The following is a 12,779-nucleotide window of genomic DNA, read 5'->3' on the forward strand; positions in this document are numbered from 1 at the left end:
TTGTGAGCAGAAAGGGAGTAATTAATCGCGGAAGTGGCTGAAACAGGAACTAATTAACTTTTAGGACAGCTTGATGAATGAACGAACGCTCAAATTCAATCTACCTGGGTTGAAATTAAATGAGGAAAATTAAAAGGAACACTGGCTATAATGGATCTCTACAGAAACCAGTCACCCTGCCTCCTGAGGGATTAAAGCGCCCTCTTGTGTCTTCAGATCTGTAGCAACACACAGAAAACATGGAAGTTAATATTGATTTTATTGCCATCCATATATACACACATACATTTCTATTCTCTTGCAATATCTATATAACTTAAAGCATTAGGGTCACCGTGTAAACCGTGATCGAAGAACAATGAGGGAGAGGACAGGGGCCACTAAACTTTGACACCATTACAATCATTTCTTACAAAATATACTGCTAAAGGCACGTCTCCCATCTACATGCCTCAATTTTCAACTATTTTATTTTGTTGAGTTCATCTACATATAAAGAAAAGCAGCAAGTGTTAATCAAACCAGTGCCCGATCACAAATGGGCAGTACAGTACACGCTGCTTCCACAATACCGTTATGACTGGAAGAAGATGACACAGCTTCGGGTCAGCTACAACATAACGTCGTCTGTTGGATTGTGCGACTCTACGGGATCCTACAGCACGTTATGGGGAGGCCGTGTGAAAATTGATATACAGGAAAAACATGCAGTCCCCCCCCCCCTAAAATAGGACTGGGTTGCCATAGTGACACAGCCTGGGGTTTACTGTAACACAGGAGAGAAAACGGCACTGACGTGTTTATGAAACACAGTAACGCACTACAAGGTCCCGTGGATGAAGTTGCTGAACATAAAGCAAATTAAACACACAGTCACTAAAATCTTTGCATTGTTGCGCACATTTCGTTTTGTTTTTTTATGATCAGGACATTTTTACCATGTAACGAGGTGAAAGCAAAGCAAAGGAAAGCTGGCGGCATCTGAGCCAGTGTGTCGGGTTCTGTGATTGTGATGAGCAACAGCAGAAGCAGCACAGAGTATTTGTGTAAATGATCCAGAGGTCTGAATAAAAGGAGTTTTGACAGCTCTTCTTGTGATACACATACACACTAGAGAACAACTTCACTACACAAACATCAAAGTACACATGTTGCAACGTATCCTCACAATTCTCCGTTAAAAATAGAAAAGATTTTAAAAATCCATTTGGATTATTGGATTGGATTAACAAACAACCCTCTGCACACTCTAATTAAATGGTGCTCAATCCCTCAGGTGGCTGTGGTCAGACTCCTCTGTCCTTGGCATCAAGGGAGATAATATACTAATAAGTGTCTAATAAGTGCAGGGTGGGCTGGCTGTGCAATTTTACTGCCATCCAACTATTACAGCTGCAGAGGCGCGTGCAGCAAGAGCAGCAGCAGCAGCAGCAGCAGGCTTTGGTCAATTACTTATAAAGCACCACCACCTGCTGCAGAAACCCCTCCCCCAGTGTGCTGTGTGCCTGTCTACAGCAACATTACTGTACATTTCCAAGACAGTCAGGCAAGTTTTCAATCAAAATTATGCAGCTTTTTGGTTATATCGAATGCAAAACAAACAAAACAATTGGGAATGTGTCACGTCATTTGAAAATGGACTGTCAATAATGACACTTTCAAATGATTTGCATTTTTCAAACAGGAATAGAGAACCTGTTACTTGGAGAATAAATGAATTCTGCCACTTTCAATTTCAGCAAACTAAAGGCAAATTGAAGATGCAGAGCTACAGCAGTTCTCGGAAATTAATACAGGCACGGAAAATAAGGCTTAACAAGTAAACTGTAAAAAAGAAAAAATCCTTTGAATTTATCAATCAATCTACCAAAACATATACAGATTTTTGGGGGATAAAGGTAAACAAGGGAAGTGTTTCTGTTGGGGCTGATACATACAGACAGAGCACAGACACAATGGTCTCACCAAACATGACGACATTTCAGTCTGATTACTGTCACAGACAAACCCACTGACTCAACATCAAATTAAACTCCTCATATTGATGTGAAGATGACGATCATGATGACGATCATGATGCTCCTGGATGCTTTGAACTGTTAACTAACTGAAGTTAGACTGAACGGCTAACTCTCGATAAACACCAAAGAGCGGGCTGTCCGTCGTCTTCTCAATCTTCCGGCTTCGAGGTCACTCTTTGCTCTCCAGGCCCAGCTCGACGACCTCTTCGCCGAGAATGGCTTCCGGTATACCTCCCTCTCCTTGAAAAAGCTCCTCCATCAGCTGCTCCCCAGCGCTGCCAGCCCGCGACGCCCACAGAGCAGCACCCTCCCGCAGGCCCAGCGTGCGCAGCAGCCGCGCGTAGTCCAGAAATGCAGCTTCGATAAGTTTATGTGCACAGTGAGTTAAGGAGATGCCACAGCAGAGCGACTTGAAACTTTTACATACTGGCATCTCATCTATAGAAGTTCAAGAAAGATTAATCAAGTGTTGGTCTAATTATATCACTGAACCAAATCCAAAAAGGTAACAAATAAAACAAAAGCGTTTAACTAGAGAATAACACAACAAATGCAGGCGCTCAGCTCAGTGATACTGTTAGCTTCCTGCCAGTGCAAAGTGTGCATTACATTTAAAGACACTTTGAGTGCTCATGTGGAGTACAAAAGCTATATATAAGAACCAGTCCAAAGCAGACCACCCTGTGTGAGCATGCACTTGGCGACAGTGGGAAGGAAAAACTCCCTTTTAACCCCTGGCAGAAAAAGGCTCAGGGTGGTCCATCTGCTGCTTATGTGGTTTCCTGACATCCTAAGGACCTGCTAGCATCGGGGTGATAGAAGGGATGGAGCTGAGGGTTTCTATGGTTACCTTTTTTTACTACCGTTTGTGTTTCCCTGCTCAAAATGTTTTTTTAGACCAAAAATAAGATCTAAGCTTCTTGAAAGGAAGATTGGTTGGTGCACTGCACTGATTTTAGCTACAGTAGGATGACTGCATTCGCCCTCTTGCACATTGTACATTTGGCTTATGCGATTACTAAATTTACAAAGATTAATTGGTCTCTCTCAAACACACACACACACACACACACTTGCTCTTTTGTGTGGGCCTAACTTCTAGGCAGTGTTGGCTCATGTACTCACAAAGTCTGAAAAATAGAGATATTTTTACTAAAAAGCTGTTTGATGTTATTGTCACTTCTCCAACAAAAACCTGCGCTTGAAGGGAGCCTGGCTTGATCTGGTCCTCATGAATCATAACTCGCTTTGTGGTTAAAACACAGAGTAAACACAGCTCTGACAAGACAAACATATCTTATTACACAGCAGAGATTTCTAGATGAAATATTGCTTTTAGGTGAATGTCAGATTCTTTTTCTTCTCTCACAACATACTCAGCGTGTATTAGATAAAATAGAGATTGTGCAGCACTGTGCGCATTAAAAATGCGGCTGATAAAAAGAAGGGTTTGGTAGGACAGATGTAGACATAAATTCTTGTTAAGGGTTACAGGTTATCTCAGTTGAGTCACAGAGGAGCAGGGGAACACTACAGGATACCATACTACTTGAGTTAGATGGTAAATATATTTAAATCTTACAGATAAGAAGTATGTGCCAAAACTGTGCCCATAGATGGTGATATACAATAAGCTTTCAAAGTTTAGGTTGAAAAAGTTTTCCAACTGTTCTCTGTGATCACAGTGTGTTACTGGCTAATGGGAAAGTGTGAAATAGAGCTTGATGTGCTCTGCAGAGCATCTAAATTGACCTTCACTGTGAAGCTGCCTACTATCAGGTGCATACTTGTAACGTGTAACAATAATGGATTTTCAAAAAGGATATTGGACGAGTCGTTGGCCTCCATCACCCCATACTTCAGACAGGCTTCGATGAAGAGGGCGGCACGATCAAAGTGTCTCATGCTGTCCGGGAGATGGAAGGAAGAAAAGAAAGATACAGAGAGGAGGTGGTGAGAGGGACCATCAGAAACCAGCATCGTCCCTGCCTTGATGCCTGTGTTCCTACAGAATACATCAACCTTGTCGTCCTCATGTCTCTCTAATTCTCTCTGAGAGCTTTTTGCTGCCAGAAGCATCTCGGAGCATGAGCTGTTAAGGAGGGGGGACCGGTATTCTCAGAGGAGATCGATGCTGAGGTAAGAGACACAGGTACAGCCCACACCCTACACTGTGGTTTGTCCTTCAGTGTACTCAGGAAGAAAAGGAATGTGAAAGTGCAACGTCTTAGAACAAAAAACTTAAGTACAAGAAAGGGAATCTCACTTTAGAGAAGAAAAAGTGAGCTAATATATCTATACATCCATGTATTTTATTACAGGGGATAATTACAAGAGTCTTATCTTCCCATTTCTGAATCTATAGCTTGTTCCTACCTGTGGAGCATCTCTCCTACTTTGTAAAAGCAGCCCAGTGAAAGCAGCACCAGAATGGCTTTGGATTTATGGTTGACCTGTGGGGAGCAGAGGTGTTCTGCCCAGCGCTTCAGCACATCTGAGCTCTCTGCTGGGTTCAGACGCACCTGGAAGCAAACGCGATACGCAAAGGCATGAATTATTGTTCTTAGTTGGAGGTTTGTCACTCTCCTGCTAAAACACACTGTGTGCACAATTATTAGTCAACAAAATATTAATTTTAGTAGTGAACAACTACAGCACTCTTGGTAAATCCAAAATGTTGATGATATATGTGAGAATTGTCCTGTATAAAAATCAGGATCTTCTGAAAAGACGCAGACCTTTTCCTGTACTGCTGCTTCAAGAAAGTGTCTTCTAAAAACTAGCAGTCGGTTTGGGAGTTGAGTTTGAGGCTATCTTCAACCCGAAACGATACATTAGCTCATCTTTAATAATACCAGCTCATATCAGTACCCTACCTCCAGCCCCACCTTGCTGGTGTCTGCTTCAAAGTGGAGTTTAGAGTGTTTAATGACATATGTCTGAATACAGACAGTGGAAAAATGTCAGTCTTAGTTTTGCTGGATCTCAGTGCAGCATTTGATACAGTTGACCACAACATATTACTCAAACGACGGGAAAACTGGGCAGGTTTTTCAGGAACTGTACTAAACTGGTTCAAAACATACTTAGAAAACAGGAAATACTTTGTATCAATAGGTAACTTCACATCTGAGCAGACAAGTATCACATGTGGAGTTCCCCAAGGTTCCATCTTGGGACCCCTTCTGTTTAACATTTACATGCTCCCACTGGCACAGATTATAAAGAACAACAAAATAAACTATCATAGCTATGCAGATGACACACAAATATATATCACAATGTCACCAGGAGGCCGAGGCCCTGTACAGGCTCTTGGTAAATGCATTGAGGAAATCAATGACTGGTTGTGCCACAATTTTCTCCAGCTAAACAAAAACAAAACTGAGGTAATAGTCTTTGGCGCCAAAGGAAAACGATTACAAGTCACCAGAGAACTTCAATCTATACATCTAAAAACCACAAACCAGGCGAGAAATTTGGGTGTAGTGATGGATGCAGACCTACACTTAGAAAAACACATTAAGACAATAACAAAGTCAGCTTACTATCACCTTAAGAATATATCAAGGATAAAAGATCTGATGTCTCAACAGGACCTGGAAAAACTAGTCCATGCATTCATCTTTAGCAGGCTTGATTACTGTAACAGCATCTTTACAGGTCTACCTAAAAAAATCAGTCAGACACCTACAGCTCATTCAGAACTCTGCTGCTCGAGTCCTCGCTAAGACCAAAAAAGTGGACCACATCAGTCCAGCTCTGAGGTCTTTACACTGGCTGCCTGTCCGTCAGAGGATAGACTTTAAAGTTCTGATGCTGGTCTATAAAGCTCTGAATGGTTTAGGACCAAAATACATCAGTGACCTCCTGACCCAGTATCAACCTTCCAGATCCCTCAGGTCATCTGGATCCGGTTTTTTATCAGTTCCCAGAGTCAGAACCAGACACGGAGAAGCTGCATTCAGCTTTTATGCTCCTTATATCTGGAACAAACTCCCAGAAAGCCTCAGATCAGCTGAAACACTCAGTTTATTTAAATCCAGGTTGAAGACTCACCTGTTCTCAGCTGCATTTGAATAAAGCACCAAATCCACACTTTTAAGCTTAAATTTCAAAACTTACATTTTAACTACTGATTTTATCTACTGTTTTTTTTAATCAAACTTAAATCATGCTTTTTATTGTCTTTGTTTTTTAATGTCTCTGTAAAGCACTTTGTTGTTGAATTGTGCTATATAAATAAACTTGCCTTGCCTAGAGCCGGTTACCGATCCATCCAAAGACCCGTCTGTGTGGCCTGACAACAGTCCCTTCCATCTGATCTTTAGATATTTTCTGGCACAGTACTGAGGTATTAATTTATGTGTCTTGTTCATTGGTGGTCGGGTTCAGCCTGTGGCTGTGTCTATGAGCACTGAACACCTTGCACTGCAGGTAGGCTGCCTTCTAGAATATGGCAGCGCCGCAGAATAAGGGGTTCCTAGCAGCTTTATGTCTGAGTTTTCTCAAATCTTTGGCAGTTAATTTGACTCTCTTTTTTCCCTCAACACTTATCTTGTCTGCGTGTTGACTATTTACAACAATAAGTTTAGTTCTGTCATCATGCCCTAATATTGTAACAATTTCTGCATCTCCTTGAAAGATTATTTTAAAAATAAGTTTTGCCCTTCAAAGTCAGTTAAATATCTTTTTGTGCCCATTTTGCTTGAGGAAAAGAAGCTGATACAGATTGCTGATCTCCTTAGACCAGACCCTCCTTCATTACACACATCACCTGATATGCTTCAATCCAATAAGTCATTCAAGTTTATAAAGCTTATAGCTGGAAAATATGCATAAAAACAACGATAAGGTCAAAATGTTTGCCTAATAACTGTGCACACAGTCTATGTTTGTATAAAAGTCTAGGGGAGCATAAATATGTGACCACTACGAGAGTTCCCTGATGTGCAACAGCTAACAGGAAAACAAACTTCAGAGAATAAATCGTGGCGCCATAAGCGTCACACATCCACAACTCACATGCCCACAGATTTACACTATCCAAACATTACTCAGTATCTGATCTTCATCCTGCTGATGGATCCCGTCATGCTGAGTTACCTTAGCCAGCCATGCGGCTCGGTTCCACTCCCCGTAGGTCTGCAAGTAGCGGCAAGCATCTGCTGCCTTGTCAATCAAACACAACAGCTGAACTCCCTCTGATAAACAGCAGAAGATTGACAAGTCATACACACGTGTGAGACATCATAGCTATCAGTACCAAAGGTGGCCAACTTGGCCCTGAAAGCAGTAGAATGGTTTCATTACACAATGCTGCTATTAGCCAAATTGATAAGATAAGAATTATTTGATTTATTGATTGATTCCAATATAAATCTTTCCAATTTAAATTAAAAATAAAAAGATCCCAGGTGTATGCTATACAAATAAAAATGTTCTTTCTGGTATCAGATATAGAGGAACACTACCTGCAAGCTTGCCATTAGCTATCATATTGGTGGCCACTAGCTTGATTGTAGACTGCGAGGGGCCTGAAGAGGTGATGGTGGTCACTAGGCAGGCCTTGAGTGAATCACAGTAGTAGCTGGGGTTGTCTGCGCTCGTCTCCAACAGTAATTGCACCGCCCGGTCCGTCTGAGAGCAACAACAAAGAGATGAGAGCGTAATTACTGTGGCAGCAGAGAGAAACAAGGCATTAGTGGCTCTGATAGGTAACCACTGTGCACGAGCTGAACAAGACAGAGCTGCGAGGGGAAATTATGTTTATTATCATGCTTTTCATCTGGTGTAGATGAAGGCTGGAGCTTGTGCTGGGGTCAGCACCGACCGGCCTCTGCCTGTCTGCCTGCTGGATAACTGCACCTCCAGCAAACAGCCGGCTGATTGCAGCTTGTGATTAGAAGGAGAGTGGTGACATTGAGAGGTGAAAGAGGTGATGTCAGTCCCCGCAGGCTGTGAAGCTAGGGAGGACAGGAGCAGCGCTGATTTTCTTCACTGCGATATGAACTATTTATGACTATGACATTTTAGCTTGCATGTATGCACAGCTAAGGAGGTGTAGATTTGTGTGGTTTGCAATGGAAAGTGTGGTGCATAGTCTACCAGTTATACCACATGACAACTCACAGCTATAGTCTCCATGCAGATGCACTTTAACTGTGTAGGCGGTGCGGTGGTGTCATACTTACCTGACCCAGAAGGAGGAGCTGGTCAGCGCATTTCTTAGTGTGTTCATAACTGGAGCGCTTTACTTCCTGCAGGTGAACTCGATCCAGCTGGAACTTCTGTTAAAAAGAAAAACACAAGGAGCAACAACTTAAGGAGTAGTAGGAATAAGTTTTTGCTTTGTGTAACAAGTGTTTCCAGAAATCCATTAAACTTTGTGTCAGAGAGAGACAGAGAGGATATGAGTTAGTACGCATGCATTAATATAGGGAGAAAGTGATGGATTACATGAATACATATACCAGAGATGGAGAGTATAATTATAATGTCTTTAAAAACTTCACAAGTTTCTTGGGTGTCAGTGCTCCTTGTACTGTATTTCATTATTAAGTCTCTGTTTCCCAATTCTTGGTGACAGGAGATCTCATTTTTTCCCTGTCAGATACTTCACTTCAAAGATGAAGTCAGTGGAAGAAATACTCTGTTTGGTTTAGGTTAAGGTGCTCCTGGACAAGACCACACAGGAAACACAACGCACATCCACTCGCCCACTACTGTGAATTCAACTTGACCGGGATGAGGCAGGTTAAAGCCTGCTCAAAGTCTGACATTTTTATTCTCATGTGCACCTCCACCATGTAATGTATGGAGAAGTTTAGAGCTGCCTTCTTCATGTCTTTGAGTGGACGGTGACACCTCTTCCATCTGTGGAACAAAGGCTGAATGAGCAGTCTTCACCAGACGCCAGCTTCCCACGTCCAGTTAATGCATCATACTAACTGTATGTGGGAAGTAAACAAGACTAGTTCTTTGTTCACTGATCACGCAGTGATAGAAACAAAAGGTTTCCATAAAATCATGCCTTTCTAACTGGCTTGTGTGGACGCATCCATCAGTATGTGGTCACTTCTTGGGGACTTTAAGGGTCATCTCTGTGGAAGAGATACAGCATGCTATCTTAGGTTCGCCAAACATGACTTCGTGACTTTTTTTTATTTTTACCTACACTCTATGGCTCAGAAAGTCACTCAAACAGTCCTGTCAGTGGGAAAATGATGCAGCTGTCATCACTGCAGCTGCTGTTTCAAGGCCATGTCAGCTCTGTAGGAGTCTTGGGGCGTGATGCTATATCCCCATAATGATGTGTAATACTGATTGTACTGACACAAAGGGAGCTGGAGGACATGGAGAAAAATCACTGATGTGTTGGTGAAAATGTCTCCGTGGCTTCCCCGACTCAGTCAAAAATTGTCTCCCTGGGGGAAGGATAGACGTTCAGGTCTTCACTATTTTGGGGGTTCAGTGAAGGTGGCGTTGGATCTGATATATTCTTTAAGGAGGGCAGGGGGTCCCATGCATGCCTCAACAGGCCCGTTAAAAGAAATTCTTCAGGTTGGTTTCGGGTGGGCTCAATCTGCTATACTCACTGCAGGCATCGAGATTGTGTGATTGTATGTACTGACTGCACTCTGTTCAATGAGCAAAAGATAGGCAAGAAAAAGAAAAACAGCAGCTGATGGACAAAAGACTGAGTCATCAATTTTCGGGAGAGATAGCAGCATAGTAGATTTCTTTATAAGAATGGCTACGTGCACACATTTATTGCTTCTACATCTACAACAGAGGCTTCTTTTTTTGGCTTCGCTTTATTTTGATTCGCACAATTCTTCTGCAATTCATAGCTGTGGGTTTACTTCCTTGCGGAGATACCAAATGAGTTTAGTAACTTCAGAGCTGTGTGCTCTGTACTGGAGTCCGGGATATTAGTAATTACATGCAGGCTGCTGCCACTGAAGTCGTTTTATGACAACAGGAGCCAAATGCTGCTGCACACTGTCTTGGTAGCTCTTTGAAAGTCCTAACTTTGTGATCACTGCATGGCCCCTCATTAGCAAGCAGCACAACTTTCACAAAAACGGAATGGTGCATAATCCATTAGAAAAAGATGTTAAGACTTTTTAATTGGAACTATAATGAGTGAAATTAGACAGTACATTTGCTTGTTGCTACTTAAAACCTTGAGCTGAAAGGTCTGGGGCACTGTTTTCAACTGGCTAAATCGTCTTTTATCAAAAATGGAAAAGGTTTTTTCCTCATTTTACTTTCTCGGGTACACGGAGGTTGGCACAGTGGGGGAAAAAATGGTACAGCAGCCAAAAAAAAAAAATCCAGAAAATGCTATCTCCACATGCACAGTAAGCCAATTTTTAATTATCTTATGTTTTTCAAACTGTCTCCTTTTTGCAGAAATTAAGTCAGTTCACAGATACAAAATGGGAAAACGATGGAGACACATTTGAAAAATGTTGCTCAGTGTGCTGAAACACGTCTAACTAGTCTGTTAACTGAAGATGAAAAAAGAAGAGTCATGTTTATAAAGACCTTGGATGCTGATGCAAGAATGTCTTCAGCAGGATGCTACGCAATCACACTGCACAAACAAATTAGACATTTTTAAGAGGGCATCAATAAGGGCTTGAATCACTCAGAGGAGAGGAAGGCATGGAGTTGACCTTAAAGGCTTAAAAATGTGGGCGAGAGTAGATCCACAGCGTCATTAGTAACAGAATGCACTGTTTGACCGAGGTGATATTGACACCGTGGACGATAAGGGACAGGCCGTCTGTGTTTGTTTGTGCATAGTCTGGCTTGAGGACATCGACTGTCTTTGGGATGACTCCTGGGGGGATTTTTTTTTTTCCAATGTTGGCTGAAACTTATTTGTCTTTACTTTCTCTGCTCACCAAAGAGACAGCACCAAACACAGGTAAACACTTTCTCCATCTTCTCTTATTATACTGACCTGGAAATAAGAGGTCTCACACAAGACATCGTGGCAGATGTCCAGGTGGCTCTGAGGTGACTGTTGGACTCCTTCGCTTTGGGCCTGACCCTCTGCGGCGGACACAGTTAGCTGACGAGCCTGTGCAAATGACTGGATGTAGTGGGATGCCACCGTCCAGAAGTGAAGGTCTGACTCGTCCCCGAACAGCCTGCAGTTTGCCACAGAAAAACAAAAACGCATCACCTGAGTTCAGTGTTTGTCTCTGGACTAGTCAGATTCTGCAGCCTGAATCATCATGGCACCTGGTTTCCCTACTCGTTTGCTCATTAATGACCACAGTTCCTCCATCATCCAGCCTACGCTTTGTCTGTAAGTGAGCTCTCCTCCTCCTCCTACTGCTTTACTTTCCTCAGCCTCCTTTAACATATCGGCACAGACACATAGCTGTTGCTAGGTTACCTTATGACATTAACAATGGCATGGAAACTTGAGACAGCCAGATGTAGAGACATAATCGTGAGCTCTCACTGAGAGTGCAGCCAGGGTGTTCAAGGAACAAAAATGATCTTTTAGACTTTCCCGGTAAATCATGGCATTAATAACAGGATGCAAACAGGGGTGGGATGATATGATATTGCCTTTCTTTTCATACTGGCTGCTCTAGATTTGTCAGATGCTCGAGGGAAATGAAGGCTGAAGCAGAGATGAGATGAGAGTTGCTGACACAAGCACAAGTCTCATACTTTTTTTGTGGTGCTTCAGAACTACACTTTACAGTTACAGCAAGTATATGCTCTTTGGCAGTTAATTTAAATGTTTCAAAAACAAAATAATTTGCTTTGCTTGATAATTTTACACCTTCTGGCTCATCTTTCCAATTTGTTCTAAATTAAGTAGTTACATGTTTATAATTATTTTCCTCCACAAATAACTAGAAATCCCTGCTAAAACATCACTTTACAATATAGTAGAAAAATGAGCCCAGCCTTGTGTAATTTAAGCCTCCTCAAGTGATAGCAAAGCTCTCAATAGCAGCCTCATTTCTCTGTTGACGAGTTCAGTATTTCCTCTACTATTCAAAGCAACAAAAAAGCGAAAACTTTCTTAAAAAACAGCTTTTGGAGGAGAAAGGAAACAAAAAACATGTTGCAAAAGGTAAAAACTCAATGTAACACAAGCCAATACATCACTGACAGTCAAGTTAGAAAACCTGTGATCACTGAAACCAGACTGATGATTGACTCTGCACCATGGCTCCATGAGGAAAAGAAAAAGCCAGGGAAAATGAAATTTGATTGTGAGATTATAAAAAAAAAAAAGATGGAAAAGGACACAGGATGATGGGGAGACGGGCCAAAAAAAATCAGTTGAAATAAAGTTACAGCAGTAATCAGAAGGTATTGAACGAGATACAGAGCTGCAGTGGCCGCCTGGCTAAAATAACAGATGGCTACTTTCACAATCTAGAGCTGAAAAACAAGAGTTTCAGACTAGGCACAATGGAAATTCATGTTTCTCTAGCAACTGACTGCATTTATTTGACTTTTCTAGAAACCATGAAGATAAGCCGGAATACTGAGCATTATTTGGTCAGACGAGACCAAGACAAGTTTGTTGGATTAAATGAAGAGGCAAGAGCACAAATAGCACTGCAAAAACCTCTGTGAACCGAGAATGCATAATCCTGAGAGTGATGCACCAAGGTGAGAGAATACGGCTCTTCAAGAGTGCAGAAGGAACCGGGGAGGTGATAATTATAGGAGGCACCGTGTATGACTGTGGAGATTATGGAGAACAATACT

General features: G+C 42.0%; 1 protein-coding gene across 1 annotated transcript in view; it reads right to left on the reverse strand.

Annotated features, from left to right (window-relative positions):
- Positions 1–238: 238 nt before the first annotated feature.
- Positions 239–12,779, reverse strand: part of wdr11 (WD repeat domain 11) — a 60,548-nt gene continuing 48,007 nt past the window's right edge. The window contains exons 23-29 of the mRNA XM_040034468.1: positions 10,996–11,185; positions 8,216–8,311; positions 7,496–7,661; positions 7,128–7,225; positions 4,398–4,543; positions 3,848–3,927; positions 239–2,393 (exon numbers count right to left, since the gene is read on the reverse strand). Coding sequence (XP_039890402.1) covers positions 2,191–2,393; positions 3,848–3,927; positions 4,398–4,543; positions 7,128–7,225; positions 7,496–7,661; positions 8,216–8,311; positions 10,996–11,185 — 979 coding nt within the window. The 3' untranslated portion in view covers positions 239–2,190. The remainder of the gene's footprint in view (positions 2,394–3,847; positions 3,928–4,397; positions 4,544–7,127; positions 7,226–7,495; positions 7,662–8,215; positions 8,312–10,995; positions 11,186–12,779) is intronic.

The sequence above is a fragment of the Simochromis diagramma genome, unplaced genomic scaffold, assembly GCF_900408965.1.
Source record: "Simochromis diagramma unplaced genomic scaffold, fSimDia1.1 OVJJ01000481.1, whole genome shotgun sequence".
NCBI classification, from domain to species: Eukaryota; Metazoa; Chordata; class Actinopteri; order Cichliformes; family Cichlidae; genus Simochromis; species Simochromis diagramma.